Source organism: Lathyrus oleraceus, chromosome 4 (genome assembly GCF_024323335.1).
Source record: "Lathyrus oleraceus cultivar Zhongwan6 chromosome 4, CAAS_Psat_ZW6_1.0, whole genome shotgun sequence".
Lineage (NCBI taxonomy): Eukaryota > Viridiplantae > Streptophyta > Magnoliopsida > Fabales > Fabaceae > Lathyrus > Lathyrus oleraceus.
In genome coordinates, this window is record NC_066582.1 from 24,188,986 (window position 1) to 24,210,896 (window position 21,911).

General features: G+C 34.9%; 2 protein-coding genes across 5 annotated transcripts; one reads left to right on the forward strand and one right to left on the reverse strand.

The window, feature by feature from the left end:
• Positions 1–1,920: 1,920 nt before the first annotated feature.
• LOC127138523 (CBL-interacting serine/threonine-protein kinase 21) lies at positions 1,921–8,746 on the forward strand. 4 transcript variants are annotated; one of them, XM_051064992.1, is made up of 15 exons: positions 1,921–2,606; positions 5,795–5,934; positions 6,005–6,139; positions 6,229–6,336; positions 6,419–6,490; positions 6,588–6,641; positions 6,819–6,944; positions 7,041–7,130; positions 7,225–7,353; positions 7,437–7,544; positions 7,630–7,749; positions 7,872–7,937; positions 8,044–8,118; positions 8,202–8,314; positions 8,418–8,746. In XM_051064992.1, exons 2-15 carry the CDS (start codon positions 5,905–5,907, stop codon positions 8,464–8,466), a joined length of 1,275 nt encoding a protein of 424 aa, XP_050920949.1. In that variant the 5' UTR covers positions 1,921–2,606; positions 5,795–5,904; the 3' UTR covers positions 8,467–8,746. The 4 variants fall into 4 exon arrangements, with proteins under 4 accessions (XP_050920949.1, XP_050920947.1, XP_050920950.1 ...); XM_051064991.1 differs by having other exon boundaries at positions 1,922–2,638; XM_051064990.1 differs by having other exon boundaries at positions 1,921–5,934.
• LOC127138525 (putative lipase C4A8.10) lies at positions 7,839–18,970 on the reverse strand. The gene is made up of 11 exons (XM_051064994.1): positions 18,441–18,970; positions 18,255–18,322; positions 15,853–15,923; positions 15,419–15,697; positions 14,636–14,799; positions 14,492–14,547; positions 13,814–13,866; positions 13,611–13,731; positions 9,245–9,342; positions 8,932–9,050; positions 7,839–8,100 (listed from the first exon to the last, which is right to left on the reverse strand). Exons 1-10 carry the CDS (start codon positions 18,701–18,703, stop codon positions 8,979–8,981), a joined length of 1,245 nt encoding a protein of 414 aa, XP_050920951.1. The 5' UTR covers positions 18,704–18,970; the 3' UTR covers positions 7,839–8,100; positions 8,932–8,978.
• Positions 18,971–21,911: the final 2,941 nt, after the last annotated feature.

Here is a 21,911-nt window from a genome sequence, read left to right on the forward strand (position 1 = left end):
CTTCACCAGCAATCATAGTTTTAAAAATTATCATACTCTCTCATGAAGAATATATTTCACTTGAAACTACACCACTCCAAGAATTTTCACATTGTCATCACGATTTTATTTCCTTAATAAAGATCTATGTCTTAGCTTCCCAAAACCTTTGACCGCATCCCATTTCAAGTTACGGAACTCAAGTTATAACCTCAGAATCACACAGGGTGTTGAAAATCATAGCGTTGCTACGGGTACCCGAAGTAGCCACTACGGCCATAGCAGGAAAGCCCTTTTCCCATAAAAAACCAGAGAGCTGCTATGGTCATTCATATAGCCATTATAGGCCGTAGTAAAGCCCAACGAAATGACTTCTCTCAAAGTGAGATTTTTCACACTTCGGACCTGGAAATTACCAATTTTCCAGTCGATTCACACGATTAGTATGTTTTTTTAACACTTAACCTTGAAAATGTAAAAGATCATTTGAGAAAAACATGACTACTATGAAACGTGAATCTACTTCTGATTCTTTTGAAAACTGCAATTAACATGTCTTTCTTTCTAAGCCAATTATTTTCAATGAAGATAATGAAAAAACTTATTGGTGAAAGAATAAGTTAGATAGTTTCTTCATGTCTCAAAGTGAAGATCTTTGGGACAATGTTGAAGATGGTAATATTATAACTATCAATAATCAAGGAGTTGCTATAGATAGAAAATGATTATCACCTGAAGATAAGAAGAAATATAAATTTCATCATATAGTTAAAACTATCACAATGTAGACTATATATTTCAAGGATTTCCTCAAAATGTATGATCTGTTTGATGCCAGGCGCATCTATGATTCTCATAGAAATACCCAAGGAAGATATCAACAAACAAAAGAAGTCAGAGTTAATATTTTGGTTTAACAATATGAATTATTCAATATGACAAACAATGACGATATTTAAACCATTCTTGCAAGGTTTCAATCTCTAGTTTTTAGACTGTAGGTCCTGAACAAGAGTTACACTATTGCATATCATGTAAATAAGATTTTTAGAATTTTTCCTATCAGACATAAACTTGCGGTCACTTATTTTTAAAAGGCCAATAATTTCAACAAATTGGCACTAAAAGAATTCAAGAATGTCAAATTAATCCCCCTAAATTCATAGGGTAAAAATTTCAAATTCAAAGCACTTTAAGTTGAGAATTTGGAGTCAGATGCTGAGACCCTAAATGATAAAGATGTTGAAGGACCGCATGACGAGGAACAAATGTTTCTCACCAAAAGGATCCAATACATGTACAAAAGGAAAATGTCATACCCCAATTTCCCCTTAAGTCAATAAATCAATGCAATCACAAGACATTTGCATCATCTACACATCATAACATGCATTTCATTATGCATAATACTTAAAATATGGACCAAAATAAATTTTCGGTTCTACAGACATATCTAGCTGAATCAATTTTCAAATGTGCGTAAAATTAGTAGGCGAAAAATTTCGAGATCGAGCTTGCAGATGTCAGTTTTATTAATCTACGGTTCACATAGTTTAACATGAAGTGCTCATTTTATTTTTTGATTCCCTTTGCGGTCACATTTTGATTCGTCTGAGCCCTTTCAATCGGGCATTTTTACTTTGAAATTTGATTAAAATCTATCTGTTTTTCGAAAGTATATTTCGTGTTAGTCATTTTGGTGCATTCAATTTATTTTTTTGGACACTTTTGCGCCCGATTTTTATTCATTTTTATCCTTTTATTTTTGTTTTTTAGTCGAAATGATCAGTAGAATTAATCGATAGTAGTTTGAGTTTAGGTTGTTTATTCTATTTTCGATTTAATCATTGAAACTTATTTTTAAATTTTAAAACAAAAATAATAAGAGAATAAAAAATAGGAATACAATAACCCCTCACTCTTACCACGCCTCTCCCCCTAATTCAGGTGACCCTTTCTTTCCATGTGGCTCTCACTCACACGTTATTGACCTCTTCCTCTCATTTACCAATGACTCTCTCCCCCTCATTGGATACTTTTCCCCTCACTTTTCTTCCATACTAGATAACGGAACCCCCTCGCTCTTCATATTCTTTTGACCCAACTCACACTTTATCAGATGACCTATAAATAATCTTCTTTCTTTCATTTGTAATACACGTTCTCTCATAAAAAAGGGGTACTTCACTTAAAAAAAAAGACCAATTCACTCTCATTCTTCTCATGAAAGGAGCCGACCAAAAAAGCTACAAGGGAGTGTTTTTTTTGAACCCGTCATCAATCCCACTCATTATTCCTATTCCTTCTTCCATCAACATACAACCCTTAATACACCTCACCATCTTCATTAAAACCTTTGCCTCCCTCCGTCCTTAGCCAAAAATCACCCAAACCATCATGACATATCCTCTCTCATCTCCCTTCCGCCACCCTTTTATCGGTGAGTAACACCTTTTCCGACCACTAACCTACAACTAAAACACACATTTTTCCTTTCTTCACAAAGCCATAACCATAAAAAAGCAGAACAACTTAGCAAAAAAAGAAGAAGAAGAAAAAACAAGTTAGTGAAGAACAACAACTAACGCCGAAAATACCTCTGACGCGGTTCCCTCCGACACTATCATGTGAGCTACACCACTCGGACCACTTCGTCGAAGTTTGTTTCTTTTCTTTCTATTTCATTTATGGTTGTTATTCTGATGTGTGTTATTTTCATTTGTTTGATGTTATTTGAATTGAGAGAGAGGATTGTGTTGCCGGTTTGCACATTTCGCTTTTATTTTTAATACATATTGAACCTTGATATAGAGAGAGACTGTCGAAAGAGATTTAAGGATTGGGGCGCCGCCGCCGCTGGCCCGCCGACCTCCCTCATACGTTGAAGCAAAACCGCGGTGAGAGAAAGTATCGATGAAGGGAGGGGTTTCTTTTGAAAGGTTTCATTTTTGTGTTTCGTTTTTCTGGAAGAACAGAGAGATAAACACGATAGAGAGAGAAAGCCTTTGTTATTTGGTGTTTTGTTTTGTTTTTCTTAATGCATGCCATGTGTCAAGTTTGGAATGGAGATTTTTTATTGTGAATTTGCTGTAGGAGCAGGATTTCGAAATCTTGCCAGACACAATATTAGAAAACCCTAAAAATCTTTTTTTTTCTCTTGCTTAATAAGTAGAAGATCGCAAACTAATATCACACCAACGCTCGTTCACACAACTAACTAAATGGATCCTATTTACTACAACAGATGTGAGAGTTGCTAATACCTTCCCCTTGCATAACCGACTCCCAAACTCGATCTGGTTATGACAACCATTTCCCTTAGCTTTAGCGGGTTTTATTTGATATTTTCTCGTTCATTTGAAACAAATAAAGATTGGTGGAGACTCTGCTGTTATTTCGAACGTGCGATGCGCTCAGGTATTTTTTACGCCACGACAAAAAGGCCCCCCATAAGGAACTCTTAATCCTATAGAGAATCAACATACATAACTAACAAAGAATACCAAAAGACTTGTTATGGTTATAATAAGCTTGGACGCTTCAAGAATGATTGTCCAGAACTTCAAAAGGAGAAACCCAAAGGCGACAACTCCAAAGGAAGTAAGAAGAAGGGTACCATAAAAATATGGGAATACTCTGAAGATAAGAGGATAATGAAGAAATAAATGTAGAAATGATGGCAACGACATCTAGTAGTGATCAAGACACAAATGATGAAGTAGAAGATAAGGTATTCTCTAACCTATCTAGATCTGAATTAATATATACATAAAAAATCAACATAAACATATTTAAAAACAAATATAGAAAATTTATAATCTCACAAAATAATTATAAACTTTTTCTTGAAAAAGAAACTACTTTGAACAAAAATATTGAGGATTTAAGAATTGAAAAATAATATTTTGAAAGAAAATCGCAATCATATGTATCAACTATCTATGAGTTTAATGAATATGAAAATGTTCTTCAAGATTATTAGCCAATGGAATAGGTACACTTAAGGTAGTTTTGATGATCTATTATGTAAGCAATAACAACAAGAGAAGACTTTGATGTACATAAGATGAACTTAGAGGATGGATGTGTTAGTCAATTTCATACTCTAGAAGCATCAACAAATATACGGTTTATATGATGAAGATATTCATCATCTATGTTAACTTAATTTTGATGAAGACAAAAGCTTATCATAGAAGAAAGATCAAAGAAGAAAAAGATTGGAATCAAGTATCAAGATTGTATAAGCTTTGGAAATTAAATGACTGAATCATGACGATTACGGATAAGAGAATTGAATCAGATATTTATAGAGGTCTGATCTAACCAATTAACCTACTCCTCTCTTTAAAAATTTCTTCTTGAAAATTTCCAGTTCCACTATAGATGTGAGTTTTTCACAACTTATGTCAACGAACCTTCTTACAAACAGACTAAAGTTTTACACTGACTATCATTTAAACCAAACACGAGAGTTTACATCAGACTAATATCATAACCAATAAAAAGCTTTTACACTAGGCATAGTTCACGAACCACACTGAATTTTTGACATACAATCTCACGAACCAAATGATAGTTTTTACATCAGGTGAAACTGACAAACCAAACAAAGATTTTTCACAAACAATCTCAAGAATCAAATGAGAGCTCTCAAAAGGATTACTAATTATAGACAGGATGATCCTAACGAGCCTCAGGTTATATATCGCCAAGTCAAAAAACATTGTTCTAATATGAACTCAAAATATATTACCGGAGTTCTTTCCAAACGAGTTGTAGACTACCCAATCCTAAACAGACTATCCAACCACCCATTGGATCTGATTCAACAAACTCTTGCGTCCCACCTCACGACAATTGGAGCAATTTTAACCATTAACCATATATAAACTTAATTCAGCACCGTAACGAATACCGTTTTTATTTAGTCTTGTAAAATTACATATCTTCAATCTTATTAACTTAAGCGCTGTAGTGTTAAACTTCCTGACAACCCCACTCTACTCCAATGTATCATAGAGCTTCAAATCAACATGTCATCAATCTTAATAGATACTTCTTCTAGTATAATAGTTTAAAAAATGATAATAAATTTTAATCACTATTATAAGTAACAAATAATTTTTAAAGTAATTAATGTTTGTAATACTACTATCCATAATTTAATTAAAAAATATTCAAGTTAATTCATTGAATATAACTAAATGTATTATTATAAATTTTACTTTATATATACAGTCTAAAAAGTTAATTGCACTTAACAAACTTTTTGTTTTTGTTTGTCAACAACTAGTAATCCAACTTCCAGTCAAAGCACACATTCTTCATTCTTAACTACCAGCAATTCCATCTAGCTACCAAGAATTCAAACTACTTCCCCTACTACATATGTGGATATCTGATATACACATACACTATTCACTATATCTATGGACTATGGTTTCATTACACATCTCATCACCTAATTATCTCCTTTGTTGACAAAATTCTCATATATTAACTTGAACCATTAACTTGCATAACAATCTTCCTTAATCCTTCATTATTTTAAATGTAAGGGGTGGAATTTACAACGTCGCATTCTGGTTGTCACATCTTAACTAACAGCCATATAAATTAAAGAAACAAAGAAAGTTGATCTATATGATTAAAAATACCAATATCTTTTTTATAAAAAAGGAAAAAAACATCTTTCTATAAATAAATTGGATTGAGATAGAAATAAAAAAGTGAGACATAGGTTGCATTCATAACATAGTTAGAAAAAAGAAACCAATCAAAAAGAGAGTAATGGTGTCTCCAAAAAATATAGGAAAATATAAACTTGGCAGAACCATAGGAGAAGGTACTTTCTCTAAGGTTAAGCTTGCTTTCAATGGCAACAATGGGGAGAAGGTAGCAGTCAAGGTCATTGACAAGAATATGGTCTTGAAAAACAATCTTAAGCATAAGGTAAACCTCATTTTGGTCCATCTTTTTTCCTTCATCAGTTAATCATTATTAAAGTTACAATATTTTTCAGGTACAAAGTGAGATTAGAACAATGAGACTTCTGCATCATCCTAATATTGTTAGAGTTCAAGAGGTTATTGCTACAAAGACAAAAATATACATTGTGATGGAATATGTATCAGGAGGTCAACTGTTGGACAAGATGGTGAGGGTCAACAGTCTTTTGTTGTTCAAATGTTATATACTTACAATTACTATTATGATGCTTCAATTCTGATGATTTTGTTTATGCAGTCCTATGTTGATAGGTTGAATGAATGTGATGCAAGAAAACTATTCCAGCAACTTGTTGACGCCATCGATTACTGCCATAATAAGGGAGTTTTTCATCGCGATTTAAAGGTTAGTTAAACAGTTTTATGTAATTTTTTGTTTAGAAATAAGATTTGAAACCTTAGTTGAACCTTTATGTATGGCAATACAGCCGGAAAACTTGCTCCTTGACAACCAAGGAAATCTCAAAGTGTCTGATTTTGGATTAAGTTCATTGAGTAAGGTAAAAAAAACTTTTTAAACCTCATCGTTAGTTCAGCAGTAGCAGTTTTTTTTATTTTTTATCAATGATCAAATTTTGATATATTGGTATTTCGCAGCCTAATGATGTCTTACACACAAGGTGTGGATCGCCGAGCTACGTGGCTCCTGAGGTAAAATTGAGTGTAAGAAAGTGTTGGCGAGTTCGAGAGAGCACCTTAGAGCAAAAAGGTTCTAAAGAACTCCCTTGGACTCCTCGACAGAAAGAGAGCTAGTGACCGCTTTTATAAGATACCTGTATTATTGATAATAAGAGTCTTATAATCACTCTTTTACTTCCTCATGTGTAGCTGCTGATGAGCAAAGGGTATGATGGAGCAGCTGCTGATGTTTGGTCATGTGGTGTGGTTCTTTTTGAGTTACTTGCTGGTTATCTACCATTTAATGACCAAAACTTGATGAGCTTATACCATAAGGTATATATTAGCAAATATGGTAATAAAGAAGAAAACACATAGTATCCGATTCAACTAATTCACATATTTTGGCAATTTTCATGTGTGAAAATATAGATATGCAGAGCAGAATATGTATGCCCCCCATGGTTTACTCAAAGGCAAAAGAAATTAATCACCAAAATACTCCAACCGCGTCCTGAAAAGGTAGAAATTCAAGAACTAGGGCACTGTGCTTAGACTCAAACTGTAACTGATAGATACTAATTTGTTTGACTGACTTCCTTTCGATCTCTTGCAGCGCATAAACATTTCAGATATTATTGAAAATGAGTGGTTTCAAATAGATTACAAACCTTCTCGTGCGTATGAAATTGATCCGACTACTAATTTGGATGACAACAAAAGTGATGCTTTTGACCCAATTGAGGTAATATGTTAACTAATAGCAGAAATAGAAAAAAAAACACAATTGGAGTTATGGACCAAATTTTCTAACAATGTGATGTATAGGAGAAAACTACGAAGTCAACCATAACCAAGTCGTCGAGCTTCATTAATGCGTTTCAACTGATAGCCATGTTTCAGGACCTTGATCTATCTGCACTTTTTGAAGAACAGGCAAGTCTACAAATCTTGAAGGGTATTTAACTTATCTACAAGGTACTTTAATTACAAATGCTAACGTTACGAGTTTCGTGTTTAGGATCACAAGAAGCAGATGACAATGTTTGGATCCCAACATACAATCAGTGAAACGGTAGAAAAAATAGAAGCTGCTGCAACAGATGTGAGACTGTCGGTGGAGAAAATGAACAATTTTAAGGTCCGAATAATGCTTCCAGTTTGATTGTTAAGTGCATCCATGTAATAAATTTTGGAGGGAATTGTGAAATATTAACCTTTTCTAGAGTCTCGCAACAAATGAACTTTGACTCTTAATATCAGATGAAAATGCACCCAAAACAGACAATGACTAGAAGTTCTAGATCATACTTTGACCTATCTGCTGAGGTAATAATACTCATTTTATCATCACATACACTCCGTTTTTTTCCTTTTCTTTATTAGTAACACAAGTTCATTTCTTTACTGATATGATATTTATGAAACCTGTCAGGTGATAGAAGTTGCTCCAGCTCATTGTGTTGTACAAATATCAAAATCTGCAGGAGATCTAAGAAAATACAATGAAGTAAGAAAAAAAAAATCATGTCAGCTTAATATTCGCAAGCTCAAGCTTGTTAATTTGGTTACTGATTTAATTTTGATTATCAGTTTTGTGAAAGTTTATCAAGTCTGCTGAATGAAAAATCTACTATGCCATCACATGACCGAGATTCTGAGGATCAATGTAAAGTTAGCAGCATAGCAAAGAAACATGATGAATGGTATAATAAACCTAGTTTAACCTAATTTACGTTACTAAATGTTGATGGTATTGGTATGATAGCCACCATTTTCTTATTAGTGGTTTTCATTTGTCTATTTCAGCTATGCAAAGCCAAACAGAGAAGATTTTCGTGGCTATAACTCTGCTTGAAGATTGATTTAAACCATGTCTCTATTATTTATTGAAGTTCATGGGAATATGACATGGCAAGAAGAAAACAAAATATTTTCTCAAAGCTTGTTTTTTTAACTCAAGTATTTCGTATTTTCGATCTTCTTGAGAGAAGCGGTTTTCTTGTCAATTCATTGTTTTCTTCATTGTAAAATAACGAGAAACATAATTTTTGTCATGATTGAAATTTGCATTGATTTAATAAGCAAAAATGCTGTAAAGTTCTCAATCATAGAGTAAAGACAGATTACAATTTAAACACCTTTTGATATAAAATACTCAATCCGGTGAATATATGAACAAATTACTAGGAATGGGCAGTAATGTAAATGAAGCTGCACAGCAATGAAGTAATCAGCTTTCAAAGCTGATGCATAACAAAAAAAAGCATATGTTGGAATTTTGCAATACTAGATATTCAGGGTAGAAGAAGACTACCATTACCTACAAGGTTGATCTGTTGACTCTGAACTCAACAATAAGTCTAGAGACTAGATAAGGAATTTATCTATCATGTGGAAGATCACATCGGAACCATCTGAATGCAACCAATAGGTTTTCACCTAAGAGTAAAAACAGACAAATAATAATATCAAGGAGCATCGAGCTGAAGCTGTGACCATTATTTTTAACAATTTAGCTTCAAATAAGTACATCATCTTCAAATAATATCTCGTATGACAATTCATTTTGTATAGAAAATCCCCTTCATCTAGAACTGGAGTTCTAAAGTAGCTGAAATAAATAAAAACTTTACCTGGATTGTACTGTGAGCAACATACCGTTGTTTACTCTTCCGAAAGCTAACATCCACACGCTCCCAAGGAACCTGAGTGAGACCCCTTATCATCTCCTCTACAGAAAGTGTATGTATTCAATTTTTGAAAGCTAGTTCCAATCGACACATAAACATTTTGAAAATTAAATAATTTCAAAATTCTTCAACAAAATAATATCTTAGACTAGAATATATTACTATTGTAATTGTATCTCTGTGTGTCTAATATGATCACACATGGTGTATATTTATATGCAAATAGGGAATATATAATAGGAAATAATATCAATTACAGTTATGACTAATTGAATATCAATCAATACTAATTGATTGATAACATATTCTTAACACTCCCCCTCAAACCGGATCGTATATATTGTATGATCCGAGCTTGTTACAAATATAATTCACTCGAGAACCCCTGAGAGACTTGGTAAACATATCAGCCAATTGATCTTCAGATTTGACAAATTCCGTGGTTATTTCTCCCGACAGTACCTTGTCCATGAGATCATATTTCCTCCAATAAGAACACAATATCCAGAAGTGGATCTCCTATCCGACGGTGATCCTGTCCAATCTGCATCTGAGTAACAAGTGATTTTAGCATCACCCTTATCTTCATATAATAGGCCTTTTCCTGGTGCATTCTTTATATATCTGAGAATCCGAATAACGGCATTCCAATGAGTATCACAAGGAGCATTAAGGAATTGACTCACAATACTCACTGCAAAAGTAATATCCGGTCTGGTGACGGTAAGATAATTGAGTCTACCCACTAGACATCGATATCTTCCCGGGTCTTTCAACAACTCCCCCTGACCCGGAAGAAGCTTGACATTGGGATCCATAGGAGTATCAATCGGACGACAGTCAAGCATACCAGTTTCAGTTAGGATGTCTAATGCATACTTACGTTGGTTAATTGCAATGCCTGATGAGGACTGTGCAACCTCAATACCTAAGAAGTATCTGAGTGGACCCAAATCTTTTGTCTGAAAGTTTTTGAAAGGATGAGTTTTGAGTCGCTGAATACCGTCTGTATCGTCTCCAGTGATAACAATGTCATCAACATAAACCACAAGAAAGATGTGTTGTCCGTTGGAAGAGTGAAGGAAGAAAACAGAATGATCTGCTTCACATCTAGTCATACCAAACTGTATCAAGGCAGAGCTGAAGCGACCAAACCAAGCACGTGGAGATTGTTTTAGCCCATAAAGAGATCGATTGAGCCGACAAACAAATCTTGAATTACCAGGAATAGTAAAACCTGGAGGTTGATCCATATACACTTCCTCCTCCAATTCTCCGTGTAAGAATGCATTTTTAATATCCAACTGATGAAGCGACCAATGATTAATAGCAGCCAATGCAAGGAAGAGACGGACTGAACTAATCTTGGCCACTGGAGAAAAGGTGTCACCATAATCAAGGCCAAATATTTGTGTGTATCCCTTGGCTACCAAACGAGCTTTAAAACGATCAATCTGACCATCTGGTCCAATTTTCACTGTATAAACCCATCGACAACCCACTGTAGTTTTGTCTGTAGGTAAAGGAACAATGTCCCAAGTGTTATTTGAATGCAATGCAGCCATTTCTTCCACCATCGCCTGACGCCAATTGGGATCAGTCATAGCTTCACCTGTAGACTTAGGAATAGACACAGAATCCAAAGCAGACACAAAAGAAACATAGGAAGTAGATAGACGGTCATAATTTAAAGCACAGACATATTTAGGATTTGGATTATGAGATCGAATACCTTTTCGTAATGCTATTGGAAGGTCAAGTTCAGGTGACGTAACTGGAGGAACAATTGGAGTAGGAGATGGTGCTGGTGGATCAATATCATCTCTAATTGCCGATGGACGCGTTGTGCGTCGCTGATATACGTTCAAAGGAGGTTTAATGGGTGTGGGGATGACAGAAGGGATATCTTGATCATCTAAATTACAACTCTCCTGGGAGGACGAAGAGGCAGAGAAAAAAGGAGAACCTTCAAAAAATGTTACATCGGAAGAGACAATGTACCGTTGAAGTTGAGGACAAAAACAACGATATCCCTTTTGTATACGTGAGTAGCCTAGAAAAATACATTTGAGAGATTTAGCGGAAAGTTTGTCTTTACCTGGATTAAGATCATGAACAAAGCATGTGCAACCAAACACACGAAGGGGAATGGGGTAGAGATCGTGTTCCGGATTCAAGATAGAGTATGGAATCTGATCTTGAAGGACCGAGGAAGGCATTCGGTTGATAAGGTGACATGCGGTGAGGAGAGTATCACCCCAAAAACGAGAGGGTACATTGTGGTGAAGAAGAAGAGTCCGTGCAGTTTCAACTAAATGATGATTCTTCCGTTCAACAACACCGTTCTGTTGTGGTGTATGAGCACATGATGATTGGTGAATAATTCCCTCTAATGTTAAAAAAGATTGAAACTGGGATGACATATATTCACGAGCATTATCTGTGCGTAAAATTTTAATGGTAGTATTAAACTGGTTTTTAATTTCAGCATAAAACTCTTGGAATATACGGAAAACATCGGAACGGTTTTTCATTAGAAATAACCTAGTGCATCGTGAGTAATCGTCGATGAACGTTACAAAGTAATAGTATCCTAAAGTAGACTTCACACGACTAGGACCCCAAATATCAGAGTGAACTAAAGCAAAAGGTGATGCAACACTTTTATTTACTCGTTGACAATAAGTACTACGAGTATGTTTGCCTAATTGACAGGACTGACACTCAAAAGAAGAAAGCTTAGAAAGACTAGGAACTAAAAGACGCATTTTATTTAGACTAGGGTGACCCAAACGTTGATGTGTGAGTTCTTGAGAAGCAATAGAAGCACAGGCCACCGGTGGAGAAAGATGATATAATCCTCCAGCTTCACTCCCTGCTCCAATCGTCCGTCCTGTACGTCGATCCTGGATATGAACAGAATTAGCATTAAAAAGAACTGAACAATCAAGAGTACGAATAAGCTTGTGAACAGATATTATATTAAAGGGACAACCAGGAATGTAAAGGACAGACTCTAAAGACAAGTTTGGAAGTGGATGTGCCCGACCAAGGCCTTGAACTTTGGCTTTAGAACCATCCGCCACAGTGACAGAAGGCAAAGAATCAGAATAAGACAAATGAGATAAAATAGATTTATTACCAGTCATATGATCAGATGCACCAGAGTCAAGGACCCAAGGACCAAGTGAAGATGTAGAGACAAAAGCTACAGGATTACCCGACTGAGCAACAGCGGCAGATGATGATTGTTGATGGGCTGCTTTGTATTGGAGGAAATCATTGTAATCAGCGGCGGGAATAGTGACATTTTTAGTGAACATGATGGAATCGGCATCTCCCATGATATTTGATGGCTCGGAACGAAAAACCGAGAGCAGATCTGGAACAACGGCGACGGCTGGGGGCAGCGGATGCGCGACTGATTGTCCAGCGCGTGAGATTCACGTGCGATGAAGGAGAGACGTGTGCGGACGCGTGCGGCGGCGGAAGCCAGTGAATCTGGCCGATTTGTAGGAGACGATTCCGGCGTATAGGAATCTCGCCGAAAAGTCGACAGGAGTGGCGGAGACGGCGGCGGCGCTGTGGGTGGCCGGGAAAAAAAAGAAAATTTTATTTTTTATTTTTTTTATTTTGTGGAAGACAGTAGGTCAACCAGCTCTAGATACCATATTGTAATTGTATCTCTGTGTGTCTAATATGATCACACATGGTGTATATTTATATGCAAATAGGGAATATACAATAGGAAATAATATCAATTACAGTTATGACTAATTGAATATCAATCAATACTAATTGATTGATAACATATTCTTAACAATTACAATATAAAATTGTATGCTAGGCTGACTAGTAAGATTCAAACAGACAATAATATTCCGAGTAGATAACTAATTATCGATATGAATTTTGTTTACAAAATATATTTTTTCTATAGAAAAACATCTTCATAACACATTCTCTGTGCTTACTGATAAACTATTATAGCATGTCTTTTAAAATAGACAAGCACTTTGAGTGTTGTAAGTTTTTAAGAAACATATAATATAAAGGCGCAAAAGATTCTAAACATGAAGATTAAAGTCAAAAAGAGGAAAGGAGATTGTTCTATACTTCATTTTTCCTTATATCATCTGAATGTTCTTGGACTAGACACTACTAATAATCCTACCAAAAAACGCACAGCAATCCTCAAAATAAAAATAAAGACAAAAATTTATCGTCCTAAGTATACTATTTCACCATACTCCTTTCACAAATATCAAAAGAGACAACATTTTTTCTTCTCCAGGAAAATGAAACAAACCTTCTGTGTCAATTGTTTGGTCTCCAACATTAGTAGATTCTTTGGCAGAAAGATCATCAACAGTCCCAACTTTGGCGTGTACAATGTGCGGGTATTTCTCATCAATTAATTGAAGATCAAACTAGCACAGAAGAAGAATGTAAATCTAGTCTCTGTAATCCATGTAAAACATTAAAATTGAGAATCATCAGAAAGTCTATTACTGTTGGAAGTTCATGCTGACGCCGAATCGATGAGGTGCGCCATCCAACCATATCTTCGATGCAGGTCAAGAAATTTGCAAGATATAATAATTGTTGCTCTATGTTAAAGTTAGATCTACATCATTGTAATCAATAAAATAATTAGCCCATGTGGCTGAGAAGCATGGACATGGAGGCCGTGGCAAAGCTCAAGTAATTTTGTTGTGGTGCCAAAGAGCCATAGAATATAGAACTATTTCAATTAATTGCTACAAACCATTAACTGGTGTAGTGGTTAAATTTTGCTTGAATTCACAACCTCAGATTTGCAAAACCTTCCACCTCCCACTGCGTGCTTAATAATCATAGTCATTCTACGAAATGAAACGTATATGTACATTCGCTACTATTATAATGTATATATCTATCCTATTAAGAAGAAAATTTTGGGGTGGCCATCCCCAAGAAGATCCACCTCTGCTTGCAGGGCAGTAAATAAATTCTAATTTATATCATAGTAAACCCTAGTTATAATAATTTCAATATCATGTCTTTGTCCAAGTTCCACTTAATACACATGAAAGTTTCATGTTCTAACGTTTGACATGGCCATTGACACTATATTATCCATTTGGCTTAAGATTCTGAACAATTTAAAGTTTGATAAACAAAAAGGAATATAACTCAGAACGAGGATACGATCAAAGTTTGCATTTGCATATGCTACTCGGCGCTTGAATGCACGTAGAGCTGACCTACACAATCATTAAAAATTAAATTGAAGTAATGAATAATTGAATGGTTGCATGATCTAACAAACTTAAATGACTTGGTAATACTAACATAAATTTTAAGTCATCAGAATTCTCAATCATTCGGAGGAGAAGAGGAGGCTTTCCATCATCATTGTCCATAAGGAAGAGATGCTTTCCAGTTCTCCCTACAACTAAGTGTGCAGTTTGAGATGCTCTTCTTTCAAGGAAAGCAAGGCCACAAAGAAATGGAAGCTACGAGAACCGGAAAAGTAAGGAGCAAAAATAAGAGTCCGTCTTCCAGTATTCACCAACAACAAAACAAATTTAATTTTTTTTTCTAAAGTTAATATATACCAGAATATTAATTACTAATCTTCAGTTAACAGTGCTGGAATCTCAGCGATCAAATCACATTATGTGGTTTTTGAGAAGGACAATGATCCATTACATGAAAACCAGTTTGCAACTATCATTTCAAAGTTTAATTGCAAAGGAACTTATTCACTTTGTCTTTCTTGTGCTTCTTTCTAATCCTATGATATCTGGTTTTCTCTTCTTTCCGTAATAACTCTACTCTAAGGAAATAAGAAGGAACTCGCTAATGACTTCATTGATGCCGGTGTGTTTGCGCTGACATGCCTCTTGTATGCAATTTATAACTAACAGCGTTCAAAAGCTAAAAGTTGGACTGTGATAGATAAATTAACCAACCAAAAAGCAAAGATGATTTTTATGGAATTCAGTGAAAGAAAATAACAGTAATAAGAACAAATAGCAGATGACTAATTACAGTTAAAAGAAAATTAGATATATGATATATCCATGATGTGGAAGCTTGATACAACACTGTTTATATAGAACTTAAATCTACCTGCTTGTTTCCTCTTGAACCAAGATGCGGAGTTGCAAAGGTTATAAAGTTCATTGGCTCTAAACCAGCTATTCGGGCTTCATAATTCTGTTCAATGCAATTCTTTGTACATTCTGTCTCCTCTTTGCAATTGCAAATTCTTCTGGTAACTTCAGATTCTAATGTTGAAGAGTATTCAAAAAGTCTCGCAATAGCATATCTTGCCACCAAGCCTCCCAAAGAATGTGCAACAAAGGAGATCTTCTTCAACCCTGGCCAGCGACTAACAACAGATAGTACCTAGATAAACATCAATTAAGTTTAAAACCGGAGATAAATCATTCCAATGTAAATGAATTATCACAAGGTCAACAACATAAATCATTTCCCACAGTAATTTAAACTTCAGGGAAGTACGAGAGACTATAAAGGTAAAATTGCTACTACCAAAATACCTCTTCAGCTAGCCTCTCACCCATTGTATCAACACCATCAAACGTCAATTTTGAAGAATTGCATTCACTGCCTGTTCACAATATATCATGTAAGATCACAGTGATTATGTTCTTTTATAAATTCACAATACAGTCTACAATTAATGACGGAGCTGACCTCACGCCATACCATTTAGCTCTAACGTTTACTTAAAAATTGAGTTTGTTATTTTTATCCGCCTCTTATTAGGACTAACAAAGAAATAGGTTCAACTACACTTTGATATGTACCTCTAGTTCTGCTAATTAGGATTAGTTATGTTAATTAAGATTTATTATTTTATTTATTTATTTTTAATAAGTGAGTATTTAGAATTTTTAAATTTGAATTTCATCTACCTATTAACTAGGATTGTTATCATTTAAATTTAAATGATAGGAATTTTAGGGAAAAGTAGTTATTGACCTAATTTAATTAGGGATTCTTATTCTATTGTAAGCTTATTTAAAGGCATTTAGATTATCAATAAAATTCATCAATAATTATTATCAAAAAAGTATTTGTGAATTTGAGAAGAGACACTGTTAAGGACGAGCCCGCTTCTACCTTCACCATAAGTCGAAGCACGATCCAAGACAAAGGGACATAACATATATTCCATTTGGCAGCTGAAATGAGAAATAATGCTTATGCCTCCAAATTACTTCGTCGAGAACAATCTCTGTACAATAAAACAGGGGAAGATGAAACCCTAGCTTTTGCAGATGATGACCAGGATCTTTGTGAGTCCTTAGAGAAAGCAAAGCGACGAGCTCTTAAGAAACAGGAGGAGAAAGGAGCATCTGGCCCTCAAGCTATTGCTTTACTTGCCGCCTCAAATCCTAGTAATGAGACTGTTGATGATCAAAATTCTACAGCTCGAGAGTCAAGAGAAAATAAGGTGGTCTTTACAGAGATGGAAGAATTTGTCTGGGGTCTTCACATTGATGAAGAAGCACGTAAGCCAGAAGGTGAAGATGTTTTCATGCATGATGATGAAGAGGCAAATGGTCCTGTTGAGGAAAAGAAAGATGAGGCTGGTGGGTGGACTGAAGTCAAAGAAACTGAAAAAGACGAGAAACCCAACTTAGAAGACAAGGAAGTGATAGTTCCTGATGAAAGTATACATGAAGTTGCTGTAGGGAAAGGACTGTCAGGTGCATTGAAACTGCTTAAAGATCGAGGAACACTTAAAGAAAGCATTGAATGGGGTGGCAGAGACATGGATAAGAAGAAAAGCAAATTGGTTGGGATGGTAGAGGATGAAGGAAAGGAAGTACAGAATAAAAAAGAGATTCACATTGAGAGGACAGACGAGTTCGGGAGAATTTTGACTCCTAAGGAAGCCTTTCGAATATTTTCTCATAAGTTCCATGGCAAAAAACCTGGCAAAAGGAAGCAAGATATGAAATTGAGGCGAATGAAGAGTTCAGATGCACAATCGTTGTCTGTGGAGAGAATGAGGGACGCTCAGGCTCATATGAAGACACCCTATCTTGTTCTCAGGGGTCATGTTAAACCAGGGTTGAGCACTTTTCTGGGAATCAAGAGGAATGCTGAACAATCAAGCTCGGATACCCAAAAAAGACGAAATCTTGATTCCTCGATCTTGTAACGAAAAGCATTTCAAGCTAAAATCCTTACAAGATTGCAAATTGATTTGAAAATTTAATGACATGAGGTTGAGGAATCCATAGAACTAGAGGCCCATATCACAATTTTAATCTCCATACGACCAAAATTAACTTTTAGTCCCCGTTTATATATAACTGTTTTTTGATCTTTTTTTTTACTATCTTGTGTATGTTTTTGATACTGCAGTGATGTGACAACTATTTAACCTTCTCAACCCACTGAGCTCCTCCAACACTTCGTCTAAGCTCCAAGATCTCATGTTAGTTGAGCATGAGAAGCTCAATTCTGCAAAGTCAACAACACACTTTCCACCTCGAAAACCTAGACTCCGTTGTGTCATCCAATAAGTATCGATCGTGCAACATTATAAAAAATGGCGGGTGTTTTAGCGTGTTAGACATAGAAAAAGTGTTTTGGTGTGTTACACATAGGAAAAGAGTTTTAACATGTGTTTGGTTCTGCAATGAAGAAAAATGATTTTTAATGAATTAATTCTGTAAAATTAATTCCAACTAAAAGTGAATTGAAGGTAAAATTATATATGTAGTTTAAATTCAAAAACTACAAATTTTAGTTTTAAGTAGAATCAATTCTAAAAAGCATAATCAATTATATTTGAAAGCAGCCAAACATGTTAAAATCAATTCTACTCTTCCATCCAGATTCAGTTCTAGATGCTTGAAAAGTGAAATCACAAATACACTTATTGTGACTAAAGTAATGAAAGGAATAAGGAAGAGTTAGTTACGGTGGACGATGACTTTATCCGGAAGCTTCTCGAGAAACTGCTCCGCGGCAAACCTCCAATCAGCAGAACTGAAAACACCAATTGCATTTGAATACTATTCAAACTACAAATTCACAATCTAAGAACTTAATCTAAATTTTCTGAAACGAAATGCAAAGTGAAACTGAAGATCACTACTAGTACTACCTGCCAACGATGCCATTAACCATGATTACAAGGTGCGGAGGAACCTCAAGAAGCTCAGCATCAACGTCAATCTCCGCCTTCGAATTCGGTTTGGGATTCTTGAAACAAGTAATTCCGATTCCAAATCGGCGATGAAATTTCATCTTGATGATCCAAAAACCGATGAGAATCGATCCGAATAACGGTGGCGTAAGGTTGAATTTGAAGTGAACAATCGCGATAACGATTGCGAAGCACAAAGCGTAAAGGAGAAACGAATTCATTCGATCAGTTATTATCGTTTCTTCTTTTTATAAAAATGCTCAGTTTCACCAACTCAGATTTCTTTTGTCTGTAGTACATCAATTATTATTATGCTTTTAAAATAAATAAATTACTACTTGTTTTTAAAGCTATCACCCACATAGGGAAAAAGAAAGAAAGATGCTTCCAAGAAATACAGTTTTCATGTCCTTCTTGGGAATCATGCTTTTCAATACTCAAATCTACTACCTGAAATCCTTTTTGGCACATGAGGGCTTTGATATCAACACGATAGTTCTGCTTTTGGAAACTTTAATCTAGTCTTACTTTCATAAATATTTTTAAAGATCACAAGCTAACTTGTGTCTATCAAATAATGTTTGGGTCACTTTAGTTAATTAATTAAAATAAAATATAAAATTAATTATTTAAATATATTTATATATTTTATTTAAATAAATAAATATTATTCATTCCTTGTATTTTTTAGATTCCTCTATTTTGACATTTTAATAAATAGACTATTAATTGACATTTAAATTTTATTATTCTAATTGACTTTTATATTTCATTAAAAATATCCTTCAAAGATGATTCCAATTGATGCATCCTCACAACCTAAACCTTTGCGGTACTTGTTTTTTTCTTCTGAGCTCGCGAAAAATATTTATTATATAATTACCGAAATCATCTTTGAAGGAGTTTGAACACAACAAGCATAAAAAAAAATAGAGTAATATCCCATTTTCTCACGATAAATGATTTATTTGAGTATTTTACATAAATTAAAAAAAGTAAATAATTAAAATATTTAATTGTAATTCTTTGTGTCTAAACAGGTTGCTCGACAGAAGTAATGATGTCGAAATACCTAGGTATTGAAGTGTCTAGGTGGCGAAGTGTTAAGGGGTTAACCTCAACATAGATCTTTACCTAGGCCTTATTTTGTAGTGTTAGCAGAATTAAGTATTTTGAACTTTACTTAAAGATCAAGCAAACCAAACTCTATAAATAAGGAGTAACCCCTATCATTGAAAATAACACATACTTACGGTTGCAAAGAATAAAATTCTCAGTTTGTGAGCAAAGAGAAACTCTGCATGATTTTTTTCTTCTTCTTCCTTATTCGAAAACCCTAATCGATATTTCTTCTCAATTCAATTTTGTTCCTTTTCATTATCATTGTAAACTGAAACCTTACAGTCAAGGTTGGTTGATTCACTCGACTGAAGAGTGAAGAACAAGAGGAGTAATCAATCAGAAAGATTGATTCTTGTTCATCAAGATTCAGTTCAGAATTCTCCATAGGTTTTTGGTGAATTTCTTGAAGGGAAATTGGTGGATTTTCAACATCTAGTATCTAGAGCACTGGCTGAACGATTCGTGGGAAGCAAAACACGATGGTGATGAATCATTCGAACGGAAATATTTCGGCGAGTCTTCCAATTTTGAAGAATCAGAATTATGATAATTGATGCAAGCAAATGAAGATTGTCTTTTGCTATCAAGATCTTTCGGATCTTGTGAAAGAGGGTGTGACATCGTTGGAAGCAAATGCGATGAATGAAGAAAATGCTGCACACAAAGAATTGAAGAAGAAAGATTATAAAGCTCTCTTTATAATCCATCAATGTGTTGATGCAAACAATTTTGAAAAGGTTAGTGATGTTGAAATAATGAAAGAAGCAGAAATTTTGGAAAAATCATTTGGAGGCACAAAAAAGGTGAAAGAATACAAACTCACAAAAGAACGTATGAATTGCTTCAAATTGAAGATAATGAAAACATAACTGATTTTTTCACTAGGGTTAAAAAACTGGTGAATCAAATCAAGATATGTGGAGAAGTGTTGACATCAAGATCAGTTATTTCAGAGATATTGAGATCATTGGCTCCAAAGTTTGGCCATGTGGTAGTAGCCATAGAAGAGTCGAAAGATTTGTCAACATTGACAAAGGAAGAGCTTCAAGGGACGCTTGAATCTCATGAACAAAGAATGGGTGAAAGAGTTGCATGCAAGTCAAAAAGTGATGTGGCTTTGCAGACACATTTAGCAAGAGAAAAGAAAGACAAAGAAAAGTGGTTTGACAACTAAGGTAGAGGAGACTACAATAATTCAATGGTCGAAATCAGCAAGAATGAGACTGAATCAGAGAAATCCCTCATACCAAAGCAACCAAAGAGGTGCTACTGTAGGTAGAGGAAGAGGTGGTGGTCGAAAACCTGACAAACATCACATTCAGTGTTTCAAATGTCAGAAGTATGGTTATTACTCTAGTGATTATCCTGAAAAACAAAAGAATCAAGATAATTATACAAAGTTTGCAAAGCATGAAGAGGAAGAGATGTTGCTGATGGCCACAATAAGAGATGAAGAAATGTTCGAGGATCAATGGTACTTGGACTCAGGATGCTCATCACACATGATTGGTAGGAAAGATTGGTTTGTCAACATGAAATCCTCAATGAAGAACATGGTAAAATTTGCAAATGATAATACTCTAGCAGTTGAAGGTATTGGTGATGTTCTGATTATGAGGAAAGATGGAAAGAGGTCAGCAATTTCTAATGTATTGCACATACCATGCATGAAAAGTAATTTGCTTAACATATGGCAGTTGGTTAAAAAGAACTACAAAGTTTCGATTAAAGAAAAGATGATGAGAGTTCTCGACTTAGGTGGAAAGTTAATCTTGAAGGCACCTATGTCTCAGAATAGAACCTTCTAGATTTAACTAAATGTGATGGAGCACAAGTGCCTAGCAACTTTAACTAGCAGGGATGAATGGATATGACACTATAGACTTGGCCATCTTAACTTCAAAGACATCAGAGATCTGAAGAAAAGAAATGTGGTTTCAGGGTTACCAGAAATTGACATTCCAAATGAAGTATGTGAGGAATGTGTGTAGGCGAAACAACACAAGAACAACTTCAGCAAGGATGTAGGAAGAAAATCAAAGGAAATCCTTGAAGTCATATACTCTGATGTGTGTGGTCCTATCCAAGTGGATTCGATTGGAGGTAATAGATACTTTGTCACATTAATAGATGATTTCAGTCGAAAATTATGGAATTACCTGATCAAGAAGAAAAGTGAAATGATCGAGGTATTTGGTAAGTTTAAATATATGGTCGAAAGACAAAGTGGTCGAAATCTCAAAATTCTGAGGAATGATGGTGGTGGATAATATGTGTCGAAATACTTCAACATGTTATGTGAGAAAA